Source organism: Grammomys surdaster, unplaced genomic scaffold, assembly GCF_004785775.1.
Source record: "Grammomys surdaster isolate TR1022 unplaced genomic scaffold, NIH_TR_1.0 125669, whole genome shotgun sequence".
NCBI lineage: Eukaryota > Metazoa > Chordata > Mammalia > Rodentia > Muridae > Grammomys > Grammomys surdaster.
Window position 1 is genome coordinate 1,873,592 of NW_021620506.1, and position 20,070 is coordinate 1,893,661.

A 20,070-nucleotide genomic window follows, 5' to 3' on the forward strand; every position below is an offset into this window, starting at 1 on the left:
TCTCGAAAAACCAAAAAAAAAGAAAGAAAGAAAGAAAGAAAGAAAGAAAGAAAGAAAGAAAGAAAGAAAGAAAGAAAGAAACTATAGGAAAACTAAGACTATTCAGAAAGATGGATGGTTCCAGAACTTGCAAGAAATAAACATCTCAGGAAAGCCAGCTGTTTGTCAACAATTACATCCACCTGACAATGAGTCTACAAATTGTTCTCATAAACTCTTCAGAGCAAAACTAAGAGGCCTCAAGACCTAGGCTGTAACCTGAATTGTAAGACTGTAAGGTCAAGAAGTTTAACTTTATTCAATACTTTTTAAACTCCTGGCATAATAAAAAGTGACTAAAAAGGACCATTTCACTAAAATACTGGTATGTAATTCTCAAAGAAAGTAACATTTTTCCTCTATAAACAAAACATTTGAAGTTGAGCATAGTGGTGCTTGCCATTAACCCAGCACTTAGAAGGCAGAGACAGATGGATCCCCAGCTGGACTACATAGTAAGTTCTAGGACAACCAGAGCTACATAGCGAGACTCTGCTTCCAGGGAGAGTTGGGGACACAACAACAAAGAAAACACATTTGGAGCAATTATCAGCCCTTTCAGTATAAAGGTGATAGGGCCAGAGAGATGTCTCAGCAGGTCAGAGCACTTGCTGCTTTTGTAGAACATCTGGGTTCAGTTCTAGCACCCACATCACAGCCACCTAAAAAGCCAGGGAATCCATTTATACCTCTCTCTCTCTCTCTCTCTCTCTCTCTCTCTCTCTCTCTCTCTCTCTCTCACTCACACACACACATTTAATCTTAATAGTGAAAATTTACTAAAGACTTGTGTCTTAGAGTTTTACTGCTATCAACAGATAACACCATGACCAAGGCAACTCTTATAAGGACATTTAATTGGGGGTGGCTTACAAGTTCAATTCATTATCATCAACATGGGTACATGGCAGCAACCAGGCAGGCACGTACAGGAGGACTGAGAGTTTTACATCTTCATCAGAGGGCTGCTAGGAGAACACTGGCTTCCAAGAAGCTAAGAAGAGGGTCTTAAAGCCCACACCCATAGTGACACACTTCCTCCAACAAGGCCACACCTATTCCAACAGGGCCACTTTCCAAATAGTGCCACACCTCCAAATAGTGCCACTCCCTGGGCCAAGCATATTCAAATCACCACAGCTTGTATTCTATTTATAAAAATCTTTCTAGATGGACATTACTTATTAAATAATTAACATAACATGTGATATACAATTATGCCTTTTTTCAGACGAAGGCCTCTGTAGTCTGAGCTGCCCTTGACTTCACTTTGTCATCCAGGCTAGCACTGAACTCATGACCTACCTGCCTGTGTTTCTCGGGTGCTAGGATTACAAGTGTGCACTGCTGCACCCAGCCTTTCAGTTATACATGTAAAATGTGGGAACTCAACTGACACGCTATTGTACATAAAGACAAACACTGCACACATCCAATAGAACTAAGGACCTGGACTTAGGCATTGCTTAATAGAAACAGGAATTCATGTTTAAGAGAATGTTTTTGCTGACGGGAAAAAGAAATCAAACATGTCAAGTCATAATGACTTACAAAGCTATACTTTAGATGAACAAGAATTCTAAGGGTCTAAAGACAACCTCACTAAGGTTCAGATTAAATCAAAATATTAAAGTTCACTGATGTATAAAAAAAAAACAATTCTTCAAATGCAACATAGAAGCTCATGTTCTTTAAGTCTATTCCCAGAATAGTGAATTGATATTAGAGAATAAACACCAACTACTCGCTAAGGTTATTAATGGTAGCAAGATCAGCACAGGACATCATTTGTTTCTCCTGTTGCTTCTATCACTGTAGTACCATTTAATCCAATGTTTTCTGGCCCCATTTCAAACTAGTTAATATCTTTAAAAAAATAAACTAAATATAAAGTTGGCTTAAGGCTCAGTAAACAGTAACAAACATAACATTTTTTTCTCATAAACATATGATATTTAAAGTTTTTTTCTTTTGTGAACTTGTTTCACATTAGTCTGCTCTTCAGTTTTTTATAGTAAAAAGACTCCAAGGAGATAGCAAACAAAGGATGACGATCTGCCTCCGAATGACTAAAACACGGTTGGTCTTTTTTATGATGAAAAACCTTTGAAAATAGATCTTTAGTTCTGGCAGCATGTTAGAACAAATCTCAAAAACTCACATTTTCTTCAAAAAATTTCAACTGTCGAGCTTTCACACTGTAAGCTGTATACTTGTCTCCCATGTGCTCCTGCAATCGTGCCTATGTGAGAAACGGAAGAAAATCAGTACCTTACAGAAAAGTAATTCCAGTAATCTTTAAAACAAAAGTATCACACTGTAAGAATTAAGCTATTATACCATTTTCAGTGTGAGGTGCCTTTAGAGCTTACCATTTCAGATGACCAGGGAGCTCTAAGTCCCAAGCTGGCTGACAGCTGACACCTGCTTGTCCCAAAACTGACTTGGGAAGTTGCAGACAATTGGCTACATGATTGAGTTCTCATCAGAAATGGGCAGAGGGGCAGTCTTAGGCTCCAGAGTATTCATTACATAAGCTGACCCAGTAAGATGGAGAATTGGGGGTGGAGGTAGGATGTTAGAAGATGGGAATTTCTTGGGCTGGGAACTTTAAAAACCACCAGATAAGCATGCCAGCCACTTCTACCTTTCTCTGTGTTTTGTCCCTTTCCACTGAGTTGCATATTAAACATGGCTTCATCTTCTCTAGGCTTCTGATTTTGTTATCTTCCAACAATACCAAGGAGCAAACCATATGAGGAAATACTAGCAGTTCTGTTTACACAAAATGATTGTTTATGATCTAGGTACAAACTGCATGTGTTCAAACATGGCATTGTGCACATATGGAGATCAGAGGACAGCTCCATGGAGTTGACTCTCTCCTTCCACCTTCATGTGGCAAGAGCTTTTTCCTGCTGAGACATCTTGCTGACTTCAAAGCCGGAGGCTGAAGTAAGAGAATCTCAAGCTCAAGGCTTGCCTGAGTGACTTTGAAGGCAAGCAGAGTAAGTTAGACTCAATATCAACATAGAAAAGAGTGGAGTTTACGAAACCTGACTAGTAACCCCAAAAGGGCACTGTATACAGTGTATCTTATGATGTATAAATGAATGATGCCTAAAATCAGAATGACACCCAATATGCTCAATGGATAGGACACAGATGCTGACAAAATTCACTGAATACACAACATCATTTTGATGGTATGCTAGTAAAATTATGCAACTTGGAAATGGAGACAGGATTAAGGCCAGCCTACATAGTAAATTTGAGACCAACCTAGGCTACATGAGACCCTGTCTTAAAAAAAAAAAAATCAAAGAAACAATAAAAGGATAACCTAGCTAAGAATGGTAGCACATATCTATCATACCAGCATCAGGAGGCAGAGGCAAGAGGACCACCAATCGGAGGCCAGACTATGTTACGAAGATGGGTCCCGACTCAAGACACAATGTGAAACTACCCAGCAGAAAACAGCAAAGTGCAGTGGCTGGGATGTGATATAGTAAATGCTTTCCTGTTTAAAGGGAGTACTGGGTTTGGTCCCCAGCACTGCATAAACTGGGTTTGGCAGCATATGCCTATAATCATAGTATTTGGGGTGTGGAAGCAGGAGGGTCAGTAGTTCAAGTCACCTTCAGCTACATAGCAAGTCTAAGGTCAGAGTAGGAAACATGTGGCCCTGTCTAAAACAGAAACAAAAGGAAACAAAACAAAACAGAAAAATACAAAACCAAGTGCTATTTATTTGTTTGTTTATTGGCTTTTGAGATAGGTTTCTCTGTGTAGCCCTGGCAGTCCTGGAACTCACAAAGATCTATCTACCTCTGTCTCCTGAGTGCTGAAATTAAAGGTATGTGTCACCACCTTCCAGCTCCAAGTGCTATTTTATAAAACACACAGCTTAGACTCTTCAAAACTGTCAATGAGGCTAGGGTGCAGTTAAGTACTCACATATAATGAATGTCTGAAGGACTATTGCAAGTTTTTTAAAAGATACAACTAAGTATAAGAAGAATTGGGTCTACTGCTCATGGCAGCATAAGAAGCTCTGCAGACTAAAAATGGGGAAAATTATGCTCAAACCCTACTGAAAAGACAGGGCGCTTGCCTAGGATGCACAAGGCCCTGGTTCTATCCCCAACACTAAAAATCAAAACAAAACAACACAAAACCAACCAACCAAACAAACAAAAACAGCATTTACAGTCTAGAAATGGACCTAAAGGACTGAATATTTACTCAAGGGCTAATGAGATGGCTCAGGGAGTAGACATTTGCCACGGACGCCTGATGACCTGCATTGTGTTCATGCCATGATATGCCCATGCATGCATGTGTGTTCTTATGCACACACAAAAATATAATTTTAGAAAGAGATGACTCAGCAGTTAAGAACATTTGTTCTTGTAGAGGACCTGTATTCAATTGTCAGTATGCACACGGCAGCTCACAGCTGTCCATAACTCCAGCTCAAGGGGATCAAATGCCCTCTTCTGATCCAGTGGGCACTAGGCACGCACATGGTGCACAGACAAACATGCAAGCAGGTCATTCATACACATAAAAATGAAGTCTAAATAAAATTATTTTTTGGTTTTTCTTTTTTTTTAATTATTTATTTTGTGCATGTGAGTACACTGTTGCTGTCTTCAGACACACCAGAACAAGGAATTAGATCTCATTAAAGATGGTTGTGAACCACCATGCAGTTGCTGGGAACTGAACTCAGGACCTTTGGAAGAACAGTCAGTGCTCTTAAATGCTGAGCCATCTCCAGCCCCGGTTTTTGTTTTTTTTAAGGCAGGGTTTCTCTGTGTAGCTCTAGCCATCCTAGAACTTGCTCTATGAACTAGGCTGCCCTCAAACTCAAGAGATTCGTCTGCCTCTGCCTCCCAAGTGCTAGGATTAAAGATGTGTGCCACTACTGCATAGCTCTAAAAAGTTTATTAAAAATAAAAAAATTATTAAAAATATTTATTCAAGCACATTTAACAAGGGCTGGAAAATTGGTGCAGTGGTTAAGAGGACTGGCTGCTCTTCCAGAAGACCCAGGTTCAATTCCCAGCAGGCACACAACCATTTGTAATTCCAGTTCCATGGGATCTGATGCCCTCTTTCAACCCTCTTTCAAGAGCATCAGGAATAGAAGTGATGCAAAAACTTACATGCAAGTAAAACAATCATACAAATAAAATAATCAAAGCTAAATAAAAATATCTTTAAAAAGAACATCAAATAAAATTTGGTAACAAGAGTCTTAGTATGTGAATCCCAGTAAACTGTCACCAAACCCTAACATAGGCCTTCTTGCTCCTAGGTGAAAGGTTATCTTTCTGAGAAAAGCAGGCTATTTATAGATCTATCATTCTACTGTAAAATTGAAGCTAAAATCAGGAGTTTTCAGGAAAGAAGCAGGAGATTGTCTTCTGCCCAGCATAGCCTACAGGATGAAGATCTGACACACACAGCAGCACTAAAAACAATGGGTTTCAATTACCTGTGCCCCAGACCAGAAAGTGAAGATGCCATACTGGGCACAGAATCCCAAAAAAACAGAGACTACTACTCCAGTCTCCTCTTCCTCCAGCCTAATGCCCCTGACCATTACCATCCCCACCCACTCTCTCATCTGTTTTTCAGACAGATCTTTATGTTGCCCAGCTGGTCTGAAAGATCTCCTGCCTCAACACTCTGAGTATCTGCAAGGACAAGCTAATGCCACTTTGTGATTTTAAAATATTGTATTGTTTTTGCTGTAGCGCAATTACAAGTGGCTGTGAACGTTCACAAAGTCTTAAACAGATTAAGCAAGAGGGAAGATTCAGAATATGAAAATTAGAAATTAAAATGGAGATATTACCTTCAAGTCTAACAAATGAAAACATTACAACTAAAAATGATTGTATAGCAACCAATTTTATAACCTAGTTGAAACTGAGAAATTCCTAGAAGTAATCTAACAAGAGTGTCAAAGAAACAGAAAATGTGTATAGGCTTGTAAATAGTGTAAGAATTGACTCAAACATTGCTAGACATTAGGAGAAACATTTGCAAATCTTACATCTGATGAGAGACTTGAATCCAGAATATATAAAAAGTCAATAATTTAAAGGTTATTAGCCCAAGTTTAAACATTTCTCCAAGGAAAATATGCAAATAGTTATAAAGTATATGAAAATAGACACAATACCAGTAGTCATCAGGAAAATGTAAGGCAAATTTACTATGAATATCCACTAGAATGTTTACGATCAAAGAGACAATAACAATTATTGTTAAGGGTGTGGAGAATTTGAAATGTACTTGTGAGTGTATAACATGGTATAGTCACTTTATGGCACAGACTGGAAATTGCTCAAACATTTCAATATAGCTACTGTATGATCAAGCAACACAAAAACTTGTGTTTAAATCATACAAATATCCATGAGTTGATAAGTAAACAAAACGCATAGGATAACATATTTGGTCATGAAAAAGACTGAGTATTGATTCATATTACAACACGGATGTCGTAAATTACAGAGAGAAAGAAGCAAAACACAAAGACCACTTGTATGTGATTCCACTTATACAAGTTGTCTCTTTGTGGCTGCTTAGGGCTGAGTAAGGACTCAGGAGAAACTGTGGAACACTGCTAATGGTATAAGGTTTCTTTGGGGAGCTGTGAAAATGTTCAAACAGTGATTGTGTTGATGACTGGACATGGAGAAGCACTGAAATGTGTGCTTCAATAGGCAAGTTGCATGGTACATAGATTATATTTAAAAAGAAACTTTAAAAGTCTATAACTTAAGCACCTTGACACAGCTTACGACACTTACCTCTCTCTCCAACTCATCTTCTTCTTCCAAAAGATCAAACACCTGCTCTAAAAGCTGAACCCCCAGGCCCTGGATTACATCAGCTCTTAAGACTTCAACTATTCTCCTGATCTTCTCAGAACCTGGTATGATACCTAAAAATGCAGCAACAAAAATGAAAAATACCACTACAGCAAGAACAATACAATATTTTAAAATCATGAAGCAATTATTTTCACTTTAATAAGAATTTGGCTTAATGAGTTCATTTATATACTTTCTCCTCAGCTGGGTATGGTGGCCCATGCCTTTAATCCCAGCACCCAGAAAGCAGAGGCAGGTGAATCTCTCTGAGTCAAAGACCAGCCTGGTCTACAGAGCAAATTCTAGGACAGCTGGGGCTGTGTAGCAAAACTTTGTTTCTAAAGAGTAAACAGAAAACAAAACAATAAAACCAAAGGACCAAAAAACAAACAAACAAACAAACAAACAAACAAAAAGCAAAACTACCTTTTTCTGTTTTATTTTAAAAATTTCTTAGTTGACATACAATAGTCTTTCATTATGACATTTGTATATAGATATATTATTTACTTTGATCATAATTATCCCCTATGGGGGCTGGAGAGATGGCTCAGCGGTTAAGAGCACTGACTGCTCTTTCAGAGGTCCTGAGTTCAAATCCCAGCAACCACATGGTGGCTCACAACCATCCGTAATGAGATTGGATGCCCTCTTCTGGTGTGTCTGAAGACAGCTACAGTGTACTCACCAATAAAATAAATAAATAAATATTTAAAAAAAATAATTATCCCCTATGATATCTCCAGTCCTTCCCATCAGTCATTAGTCCCCCTTTCTCAATTCAAATAGTCTGTCTACTTTCCTGCATATCTATTTTATTATGTTACTTAGTTTTGTCTGTCTGAATCAGGGTCTTTTTGTTTGTTTGTTTGTTTGTTTGTTTTCCCTCTTCCCTTCTCCCTCTCGCTTCAGCCCCACTCACTACGACCCAAAGGTTTTATTTATTTATATGTAAGTACACTGTAGCTGTCTTCAGACACCCCATAAGAGGGCATCAGATCTCATTACAGATGGTTGTGAGCCACCTTGTAGTTGCTGGGATTTGAACTCAGAACCTCCGGAAGAGCAGTCAGTGGTCCCAAACGCTGAGCCATCTCTCTAGTCCCTGAGTCAGGGTCTTACTCTATAGCCCAGGTGTTAGTAATCTGTTAAACTCCACCTCCACAGTCACCTGGCAAAAGCCAGGTATGCTCCTCCCCAGAGTTACCTGGCAACAGGCAGGTAGTCCTGCCCACTATAAAAGGGGCTGCTTGGCCCCTCCTCTCTCTCTTGGCTTCTCAACCCAGCACCTGCAGGTTGTCCTCTCCCCTCCCCCCTTCCCTTCCCCCTCTCTCCACGTGGTAATGGCCGGCTCCACTCCTCCACTTCTCTACTCTTCTCTCTCTCCTCCTGCTCTCCCACTCTCTTAATAAACCTCCCCTCGAGGAACCGTCTAGTCTGCTGTGATCTGTTACAAGCTGCGCCGTGACCTTTTACCAGGCAGGCTGCATGGGGAAGGTGATGACATTGGAGCGTGGGTGTTCAGGGGGAATACAGATATCTTTCAGAACAGGGTATCTATCAGCTGGGTGAGGGTTCAGGGGACAGGTCACTATGGCTCTGCCTATGATTCACTTGTCCTTATCTAAGTTAGTATTATCTGCCAAGGCTACCTATTTACAAGGTCTATGACTACTCAGGCTGGTAAACTGTCACAAAAACTGCCTGTTTACAATAGCTTATAGCCATCTGTTTCAGTGTTTATCCATAGAGACCCAAGACTTGGTGTTAGTATACATGTGTGACAGGCCTATTGCTGATTTTAGGCCTATGGCTGATTTTAGGCCTTCAGTGTATAAGCAGGGCTGCCCCTGACATCTCCTCCCTTCTCTAAGTATAGAAGGGCTGTGGCGAATCTAATCTTGCGAAGGCAGGGCTAGAGGCCTGACCTCCAGTAATTGAAGGGGACCTTATAGTGGCTCCGGTCCCTCTGTTGTTGTCCAGTGAGGCATGAGGGCCATACCCACCCCGATGTCTTTTTCCTGAAGAGGGGATACTTTTGACAGCAACCCCTATCCAGTCAGGCTTGTCCCTCAGGAACCCAGAGAGATATTTTTAACTTTTATTGGTATTCCCTTGCAGTGCTTAGCCTCGCAGCCTAAGCAAGAATTCAGATCGCCTGTCAGAGGGGGTTCTGGGTGGCCCCTCTCTGCTTGGTCTAGGGGTGGAAGTCCCCTCTTTTAGGTTGGGTGAACACCCTGGATAAAGTAACAACCTCATCTTGAGTCTCGTGGTCCTCCATAGCTAACTTATGATAATGTATCTGAATAGGTTTTGCTACCAAATTATTTATCTGTTGTTTCACAGAGTTAGTCAGCCTATTTGAGGCCCAGGGACCAGAAGAAATAAGCAAAAAGAACCCAAATAATGGTCTCAAGATGAGAGGAGGTAGGGTTGACAACCCTGGAGAGGCTGAAAACCAATTCTTGTACCACAGGCTGCAGATTCTAAGTGATGTTCCTGTCTTACCCTGCTAAGTATAAGAATTATAGATATCAGCAACATTGCCTAGCTCATTTATATAGTTTAGTTTTTTTTAAAAAATATATTAATTTATTTTTTAAAGATTTATTTATTTTATATACGTGAGTACACTGTAGCTGTCTTCAGGCACACCAGAAGAAGGCATCAGAACCCATTACAGATGCATGTGAGCCACCATGTGGTTGCTGGGAATTGAACTCAGGACCTCTGGAAGAGCAGTCAGTTCTCTTAACTACTGAGCCATCTCTCCAGCCCTTAAAAATATTTATATTTAGTTTATATGTTGTAGAACCCCCCAAAGGGCTGCTATGCCCTGGCTGAGACTTTCCGTGTGTTGCTGTCTACTAAGTAACATTCTGCAGTTCCTCTAAGATCAAAAACATCCTGACTAAGGCATGGTACCCCAGGAAGGGAATTTACACTTGACATCCAACAGAACATCCTGTCGAAGGATGATGCCCCAGGAAGGGAATTTACACCTGACATCCTATTGCCCCCCAGTTGAGTTCCTGTTTTTTCCTGAGTTTGTGTTTTTCCTTCCCTGGCTTGGTATATATATTGAACCTGCCCAGTAAAGGCATTGGCATTCTCTCGTAACAGATGACCTGAATCTGAGTCTTTCTTTAATCCCCCAGGCCTATGTCCGAGCTGCCAGTATGTATAGTTGTTTGCCTGCATGTATGTCTCTATACCACATCTGCAATGCCCACAGAGGTCAGAAGAGAGCCTCAGATTCCCTGGAACTGGAGTTACAGACAGTTATAGCTTCCATGTGGATGCTGGGAATTGAACACAGGTTTTCTGGAAGAGCAGCAAGTGCTCTAAACTGCTGAGCCATCTTTCCAGCCCCTATACGCTATTTAAAAAATTCTTTTACGAGGGTGTTAAGAATGGATGGAAGCCAAGCCTTTGCACATGCTAGATGAAGTGTCCTACCAGTAAGCTACATCTCTAGTATTTTAGTAACTAAAAACAGTCATTAAGCTTCATCTCCAAAATCTAAAAAAACTAACCTAAAGATTTAATAATTAATTTAATTGTCTAACATGAAAATTTATATTAAAAAGGTCAAATATTTTATGTAATGTTATAAGGTTTATTGAATTATTTATATTTATTTTAAAAAATAAATTTTCAAGAGCTGGGGAGATGGCTCAGTGGTTAAGAGTACTTGTTCTCCTAGAAGACCTAGATTCAATCCTAGCACCAACATCAAGTGGCTCACAACCATCTGTAACTCCAGCTCCAGAGAATCCAGTGCCTCCAGTCTCCATGGGCATAGCACATACATGCATGTATCCACATGCACACATCCACAAATGGTAGCAAATGCCTAGAATTCCAGTTCTTGATAGGCTGAGGCCAGAGGATCAGGGATTCAAAGCTGTCCTCAGCTACAGAGCAAGTTTGAAGTCAACCTGAGTTACATGAGACACTGCCTCAAAAAAACAAAATATAAAGACATATAAATTTTCATGAAACTATTGGAATATGTCTACTGACTATGTAAGACACATCCTTTGTGTAGATATCCAAATGAAAAGTTAAAGATAAAACAACTTTCAAGTATTGGCCTTGTTCTCCACTCTGCATCTGCTTTGCTGCTGGAAAAAAATAAACTACTCACCTGTAGGCAGCTCCGTACAGTGGGGTTCTGCCTCTTCTGCAACCTTGCCATGAAGCACCAGAGTGTCTCGATACTTGCGATGGAGTCTGAATTCTGATCCTGGGTTTAGTACCTGGAGATCTTCACAGCTCTCTTTAGCTTCCAGCCTCAGAGTCTGAGTCATCAGCTGCACCAAGTCTTTCATCTCATTTGTATGACTTTTCCTGAGGGAAAAGCCTCCTTAGTATTTATTTAACTTTATGATAAAAGTTAAATGTGAAATGACCTTTAGGGAGCTCTGCTTGCAAATGCCCAGCAGGTAACTACAATCTCCTTGTAAAATACTTCCTGTAGATGTAAAAGGTATCTACAGGAAGGCAATGACAAATACAATCGATAGATGATTTTGGAAAGAAGTCCAGTTTTTAGCCTAAGGACAGAGCAAATGCATCTCAAAATACAGAACAAAAGCTTCAGGCAGAAGCTAGGGCCAAGGTCCAACAGCCACTGTTAGCAGAAGGCAAGAGGAATGCTGGAAAGGAGAGGGCCAGGAAGAAGCAACCCAACTTTGCACACAACTTCTACATAGCCATTTCCAAGTGACTTAAATCTACATAAGCATAAAAGTCAAGAATAGTCAAAGAAACACAGAAACACCAGCCTCAGAGAGCTAAAATTCATCAGGTACACTATATTCCAAACTGAAAAGGGAGAGACCACCCTTGTGAAAGAAAAAAAAATGAAATTTACAGAAACAAACCCAGAATTGACATGTGATGAATGTGTAGATGAGGACATTAAATAAGGTATTATAAATACCCTTCATAGGCTTACAAAAGAGAAAAACATTAATGTGCTAAGGGAGAAGTACAGAAGACATACAATAAAATAGGTGTACATCAAACACCAGAAATGAAAACATAATGTGTTAAATAGGGCTAATGGACTAGACAGAGAACAGGTGAGTGAGCTCAAAGATGAAGCGACAGAACCAATGGAAATAGAACTAAGAGAAAAGTGGAAGGACAACCAGAGCATCACAGAGACTGTGTACATGTATAGCCGTCTAATACACGTGTATTTAGAATCCTAGAGAAGGGTGAGAGCCTGTCTCAAAAAACAAAGAATCCTAGAGAAGGGAAGGGAGGGGAGGGGAGGGGAGAGGAGAGGAGTGGGGGAAGGGAAGGGAAGAGAGAGTGTCAAAAAAGCTATTAGGAAAGCAAGAGCCAACACTGATAAAAACTACAAACTTGTAGGTCCAAGAATATAGGCTAAGAATTCTGAAGGAAAATTATATTGTTCATGGAAAATAAATCCTTTTTAAATTTTTAAAAAATTATTTTATGTCTATAGGTGTTTTGCCTGTATGTATATATACCACATCCATGTAGTGCCCATGGAAGCCAGAAGACGGTGTGGGATCCCCAGGAACTGGAGTTACTGATGGTTGTGAAATGTCATTTGGGTGCTGGGAAGTGATCCCAGGTCCTTCAGAAGAGAAGCCATCCCCCTTAACCACCGAGCCTTCACTCCGGTCCCTCAAAGAAGATATATTTTAAGCTCTAGCATGTACCACAGCCATTACACATATAACCAAGTAATATTATGATGAGTCCTACAGGTAGGAATACTTTTTAGACTCAGTTCAAAGAGAACTGAGACAGAAAACCAAGAACTTACCCCTCCCTGGAATCTCCATCTGATTTATCAGTTGAGCTTGTAGAAGAACTTAACTCATCCTCAGACAGACCATGCATCAGTCTCTTCTCCTATTAGTATTGAGAAAGAACATCAAAACCAGGATGTAATACTCAAAACGTTTTAAGTGCAATAATTAGACACAATGTACCTTGTATACAATTAAAAAGGAGAAACTAACAGAAAACTTGAAGCTAATTTATTCAACTGATGTCACAGTTCACATACAAAGTTGACAGTTTAGGATTGAGGAACACCAGGGTGAGGCTTTTCAAGACGACAGTCTCAGTTATCAAGATATTTCCTTTGCAGAGAAAAATAGATGGCTGTTCTGGCAGTTCAATTTTCAGGCAGGGGACTTACTCCAGAAGGAATGCTGGCATTTTTAATGTGACAATGCCACCTCAACCAGGCAGTTTCCATCTGTTCGTATGTGAGATTACTACAGTTCTTTACAGGGTTACTAGTCTAATTCACATAAATCTTACAGCTTCAGAAAGTGTAGATGTTAATTAGTGAAGTAACTAAATGATACTGTAAACAATACAGCCAGGTGTGGTGGCTCATACCTAACCCTAGTGCTCAGAAACTGATGCAAAAGAATTACAATAAGTTCCAGGCTGGCCACGCTCTATATAGTAAATATGAGAAGACTCTTATCTCAAAAACCTTAATGACACAAATAGGAAACTAAAGATTAATGATTAGCAAACTAGTTTAAAAAATCTGGCTAGACCGATGGGATGTTTATTGCTACATAAAAATAGACAACATGGTGCCTACTGAAAGCTCTTAGCATGGCCTGGAGGTAAAAGCCTGGAGTCTTAGTTACTTCAGAAGCTGAGGCAAGAAGATCGTAAGTTTGAGTCTAGAATGGGCTACACAGTGAATATAAGGTCAACCAGTGGCTTTGTAAGACTGTCTCAAAGTAAAACTAGAAAAACCTCAGTGGTAGTACACTTGCTTACCATGTGTGAGGCCCAATAACAAATAAATAAATAAAACAAAAAAAATCAAGAAAAAGAGACAACTCCCTAGAAAAGGATTCTGACTAAACTTCCAAGTGTTAACAAGAATGCCTGGGAATGTCATTAGTTTAGCAGCTAAGAGCATTGATTGTCATTCCCCAGCACCCATATGGGTAACTCTAGTTCCAGGGGATCTTGTGGCCTCCATGGGCATCAAGCAGGCATGTAGTGAACAGATATACATGCAGGCAAAACACCCATAAACATTTTTAAGAATGTATACCTTGAATGAGTTAAGCATAATCCTTTTAATAATTATTTATGAGTTCCTTTCTTTTTGGGTGGCGGGGGGTGGTGGTGTGTGGTTTGGTTTTTTTAACACAGGATTTCTGTATGTAGCCCTGGCTGTCCTAGAATCCAATTTGTAGATCAGGCTGGCCTCAAACTCAAGATCATCTCCCTCTGCCTCCCAAGTGCTGGAATTAAAGGCATGCGCCACCATGCCAAGCTATGAGTCTCAGTGTGCTGTTCCCACCTGCCCCTCACCCCCAGCAAGCAAGGCTTTAATCTTCCCCTTGTCTCATACTTACTTAATAATAAGTAAAAGAGAGAGCTATATATGGTGGCTAATGTCTTTCTTTATCCCAGAAATTGGGACACTGTGGTGGTTTGAATAGGAATGGTCCCCCTTAGGCTCATAGATTTGAATGCTTAGTCACCAGGGAGTGGCACTATTAGGAGGTGTGGCCTTGTTGGAGTAGACTTGGCTTTGTTAGAGGAAGCATTTCACTGGGAGGGTGGAGGGGGGCGGGCTTTGGAGTTTCAAATGTTCAAGCCTGGCCTAGTGTCTCACTTTCTTCCCACTGCCTCTGAATCTGGATGTAGAACTCTCAGGTCCTCCAGCAGCATGCCTGCCTGTGTGCCACCATGTTCCTCACCATTTCAACAATGGGCTAAAACTCTGAACCTGTAAGCAAGCCTGAGTTAAATGCCTCCATCCTTCCATTCATTCATTCAGTTTTGTTTTTTTGAGACGAGGTTTCTCTGTGTACTCTTGGTTATCCTGGAACTCACTCTGTAGACCAGGCTGGCCTTAAACTCAATGCCTCCTGCCTCTGCCTCTGGAGTGCTGGGATTAAAGGTGTATCCCACCATTGCCCAATGAAATGCTTTCCTTTTTAAGAGTTCCCAGGGTCATGGTGTCTCTTCACAGCAATAGAATATTGGAGACAGTAAGACAGCAGAATCAAGAGTTCAAGGTCATCCCGGGCTACATAGCAAGATTTTACCTTAAAAAGAACTGAGTAGTATGGTAGTGGATGTATGTGTTCTACCACCTAGAAGGTGGAGGCAGGAGGATCTGGAGGTCATCCTTAGCTACATAGTAAATTCCAGGTCAGCCTACGCTACTGAGACCCTGACTCCAAGAAAGAATAACTTGGTCAGCAATGCCCATAAACAATGCTGACATCTGTGAAGCTGACTTTATTAGGTTTCCCAGGAACAGACATATCTACCTTTTCCCTCAGGAGTGTGTGATTCACCTGAGTGATGTTGCAGTCAGAAGAGAATCGTTGAACAAGGATGGGTTGGTGTTCTTCCTGTGGTTTCACTGGCTCCACTGCACTCGGAGTCCTCTGAACTTCAGGACCTAAAAATATGAACACCCCAGTAGTTGTTTGTAAGAAGGCTGAACTCAACTAAGGAGGACTTTGTACACAGTACAGAAGATACCATAGAAAGAGTAAACTAGAGTAACCCACAAAGCATATTCCTCATTATTCTGGTGTCTGTCACTTTACCCCAAATTTAGTCCTGGGTTTACCAGCTCTGGACCTTGGGCAAGTTATTTAATGCTCTGGAACCTTAGGATAACAGCCTATCTTTGGGGGAGACTAAAAATACAAATCAAAATACTACCCTTAACACCTTTACCATAATGGTGGAGACACAGTCACCTTTAATAAAGGAAAAGTGGTAACACAACTTTTAGATGATGGTAGTAAGAAAGGCCCATAGAGGGGCTGGAGATGTGGCTCAGCAGTTAAGAGCACTTGACACTCTTGCAGAAGGCTTGAGTTCTGCTGCCAGCACAGGCATGGCAGCTCACAACCATCCCTAACTCCAGTTTCAGGTAAGCCAACACTTTATTCTGATCTCTATAGGCACTAGACAAGCCTGTGATCTACAGACATGTGAGTTAAAACTCTCATACATATAACATAGCTATTAAAAAACAATTAGAACAATTAAGAAATAATTTTAAAAATATAATTTTCCATAGATCCAGGTGGCACACACCTTTAATGCTAGCACTTAGGAGGCAGTGGCAGATGGATCTCTGAGTTCAAGGCAAGCCTTATCTACACAGTAAGTTCTAGGCCAGCCAAGGGCTTACATAGCAAGATCCTGTCTCAGAAAACAAAACAAAGCCGGGCAGTAGTGGCGCACGCCTTTAATCTCAGCACTTGGGAGGCAGAGGCAGGCGGATTTCTGAGTTCGAGAGTTCGAGGCTAGCCTGGTCTACAGAGTGAGTTCCAGGACAGCCAGGGCTACACAGAGAAACCCTGTCTCAACCCCCCCCCCCCAAAAAAAAGAGATTTATAAAAAAACAAAACAAAACCACTAGCCCAGTGTGGGTCCCTGACAAGCAGGGTCTAGAAGGGAAAACAAGTTAAACATTCACCTGATTTCCAGCCTAAGATTTCAAAATTCAAAGCCTTCTGGCTTGCTTGCTGTCTCTCTCTTTCTCTCTCTGTCTCTGTCTCTTTGTGTATGTGTCATTTCTCACTCTCAAATTTATCATTTGTTTGTTTTAGATTTTAATTTTTTAAAAATTTTATTTTCTGTGTAGGAGTGTTCTGCCTGCATGTGTATATATATACACCACGTGTGTGCCTGGTGCATATGGAGGTAAGAAGAGGGTATCAGATCCCCTGGAACTGGAGTTACAGATGGTTGTGAGCTACTAGGTAGATACTGGGATCTGAACCTTGGTCCTCTGCAAGAGCAATAGTGCTATTAACTGTTGAGCATCTGTCTAGTCCCTGGCTGTCATTTTAATCCTCTTTCTCTGATAGATAGTAAAGAGTCAGCACTCTACAGTATTTTATAAGGCATATCTAAGAAATTTTAAAAACTCTTCCAAATTCTTTTTCCAAATGGATTATTGTTGCTTCATAGTTTGTACAGCTAACAACTAGAGCCAATGCTTCTTACCAGCTATCAACAACCACCTAGATAAGGGCATCAACTTCACCTGAGGGGAGCATCTCTTCCTGTGACTGCTTTAGTCGTCTCCTCTCTCTGGCTGATAATGGTCGATCCTTTGAAAGAAAGTTACAGAGTTATTCCTGTGTCTATTCACTATTACTGTAGCAATGCATGATGTATCTAACACTGCTAAAGGCCTCCCATTGGTCTCTCAAGGAGCAGAAACCACTTTGATGTGGAGTTTAGTACACATAAGTGTTACAGCTATTAGGAAATGATCACACTGGCGTCTGGAAGATGCTCCTTTATAGGAGAGCAAGAAGATACTTTTGCATTTCTTGTATTCAGAATTCACTGCCAGTGATTATCTTTGGAACTGCAGAATATATATATATATATGTGTGTGTGTGTGTATATTTTTTATATATATATATATATATATATATATATATATATATATATATATATATACATATCAATCAAAGCTAATGCCGTGAAAGTGCAAATAATGTCTCTTCTAGAATTGGTAAAGTGTGACTAATGTTTTTAATATGAACCTCCACAGTATATACAGATTTTATAATCCAAAGCTTTATGAGAAGTATTTTTAAACCTAGCACACATTTACACAAACCTTTGATGATACTGTTGAACTGGTCCTTGAACTGTTTATAGACCTAGCCACAGGTCCACTTTGGTTTCCATCATTTTGCTGTGTTGGTATGATATCCACTTTCCCAATACCAGGGTGAGAAGGCAAAATCTGAGGGGGTAATTCTTGGAACTTAAGCAATGTAAAGAAAGGGAGTTTATCAGTTCCATATACAGCCATTTCTAAAACTTCCCATTGGCAAGTCCCCCATACATTCACCAGTGATTTGTCCTTAAAATGTTTAAAACATTTAAAATTTTTTGAAAAGGAAGGTCTCATGTCCCTCAGGCTATCCTCTATCTGACTATATGTAGGCAAGGATGAACATTAATTTCTTATTTTCATATTTATATATCCTAAATTTTGGGATCACAGGTTTGTGCTACCATGCCTGGTTTACTTGGTGCTAGGGAGCTGAACACAGGACTTCATGCATGCCAGGTAAGCACTCTACCAGCTGAGCTACATCCACATTTTAAAAAGCCAGGCCTGGTTGTGTATGTGTATTATGTCATAATGCTTGTGCTATGCAGAAGCTGTCAAAAGTGAATGGCTACCTAATAGGCTTAGGGAAGGGTATCAATGAAGGAGGTACTGAGGGCTAGGATTATAGCTTACTGGTAGAGTGTTTCTATAGCATACACAAAACCCTGGGTTCGTTTTCCAGCACTGCATAGAAAAAAAAATATATGGTCAAGGAAATACATCAAAAGAAAAGGTTTAGCAACAGAGCACAAAAGCACACACAGCCCACCCCTTTAACTTGCAAACAGCCCACTCATTCCTGCTCTATTTCCAGCTCGCTGACATCTGAAAGCATTATCAAGCATCTTACTCTGGCCCAGCTTCTCCATCCACTCTTTACATGTCTTAGGCACTTTTTGGCAACTGCTAACTATTCTAAACAAAAGTCAAGCTTCCCAGAGTCTATCTCCCAAGCAGCACAATGACTCATTGGAAAGAGATTGCTGACCTGGCTCTTTGTCTGACTATGGTCAGTTTGTTCCCTTTTCTTCTGCCTTCGCTGCCGGGACAAAGAAGGTTCAGACACAGAGCTGTGTGGCTGCAGTCTTGGGTGGATGCTGTCCTGATTTTCTACAATACATCCACCAGTAACTTGATCCTTAAAAGCAACAAAATGAAAGAAACATACACAAACTATACAGAGCAACAGAACAGTCTTTAGAATGTCAAATGCCAAACTCTCCACACTTACTTTTGGAATTTCGAAATGAAGGACTAGAGAGATAGTTCAGCACCCAAGAGCACTAGCTGCTCTTCCAGAGGAACTGGGTTCAATTCCCAGCACCCACACGGCAGCTCACAACCATCTGTAACTCTAGTTCCAGGAGATCCAATGCCGTTTTCTAGCCTCCATGGGCACTAGGCACACATCTGGCACACAGGCAACCAGGAAGGTGAAACATCTATCACATAAATTTGGAAATAATTTTAATTATAAAATAGAAGTGAGAAGGAAGCATTCTCTCAAATGAATGCTTATTTTTATGGGAAATGATGACATTTATTAACCAAATGTTCTGGATTTTACTCTCTTGACTCAAACAAAAATAATTATAAATAAATAAAATGCTTAGAAATAAATTTAACAAAAGAAATATAAGACTAAGGTTTGGGATGTAGCTCAATGGTAGAATACTTGCCTAACATGCCTAATGTCCTAGGTACAATCATCAGAACCAAGAAAAAATGAAACAAAAGAAAAAAAGACAACCAATAGAATGGGAGACAATATTGTCAAATCTTGTGTCTTATAGGGTATGGTATCTAAAATAAGGAACTCTTTCAATTTGATAATAAAAAACATAAACCAATTAAAAAATAGGAAACAAGAGGCAATGGTGGTACATACTTTTAATCTCAATACTTGGGAGGCAGAAGTAGGCGGATCTCTGTGAATTTGAGGCCACTGTGGTCTACAGAGAAAGTTCCATGACAGAGAAACCCTGTCTGAAAATATACATACATACATACATACATACACACATACATACATACATGTATATATATCTCCTATCTTTTTGGAGCTGTAGAGATGGGTCAATGGTTAAGAGCAGTAGCTGTTCTTCCAGAGGTCCCTAATTCAATTCTCAGCAACCACATAGTAGCTTACAACCATCTGTAATGGAGTCTGATGCCCTCTACTAACTTTCAGGTGTACATGCAGATAGAGTGCTCATATGAATAAATAAATCATTTTTAAAAAATGGGCAACAAGGGGCTAGAGAGATGGTGCAGTGGTTAAGAGCATTTAACTACTTATATATATGCAGACAAACACTCATACACATAAAATAAAAATAAACATTCAAAAATTTGCCAATGATTCTGTGCATACTTTCTCTAAGGAAGTAAACAAATGGCCAGTGCATGTATAAAAAGACCCTCATTACATGAGTAGACAAGGAACAAATCAAAACCACAGTAAGGGGTCTGGGAGATGGGCCAGTAGTG

The 20,070-nt window shown here is 40.1% G+C and overlaps 1 protein-coding gene across 5 annotated transcripts in view; it reads right to left on the bottom strand.

The window, feature by feature from the left end:
* Positions 1 to 1,505: 1,505 nt before the first annotated feature.
* Nek4 (NIMA related kinase 4) overlaps positions 1,506 to 20,070 on the bottom strand; it is a 39,019-nt gene continuing 20,454 nt past the window's right edge. For 2 of the 5 annotated variants that reach the window (XM_028787531.1, XM_028787528.1), the window contains exons 8-15: positions 18,569 to 18,718; positions 17,578 to 17,727; positions 16,990 to 17,056; positions 15,248 to 15,381; positions 12,745 to 12,833; positions 11,086 to 11,288; positions 6,873 to 7,006; positions 1,506 to 2,281 (exon numbers count right to left, since the gene is read on the bottom strand). In XM_028787531.1, the coding sequence (XP_028643364.1) occupies positions 2,189 to 2,281; positions 6,873 to 7,006; positions 11,086 to 11,288; positions 12,745 to 12,833; positions 15,248 to 15,381; positions 16,990 to 17,056; positions 17,578 to 17,727; positions 18,569 to 18,718 (1,020 nt within the window). In that variant the 3' untranslated portion in view covers positions 1,506 to 2,188. Of the gene's footprint in view, positions 2,282 to 6,872; positions 7,007 to 11,085; positions 11,289 to 12,744; positions 12,834 to 15,247; positions 15,382 to 16,989; positions 17,057 to 17,577; positions 17,728 to 18,213; positions 18,265 to 18,568; positions 18,719 to 20,070 lie in introns of all 5 variants that reach the window. The other 3 variants (XM_028787529.1, XM_028787530.1, XM_028787532.1) reach the window with 3 other exon arrangements.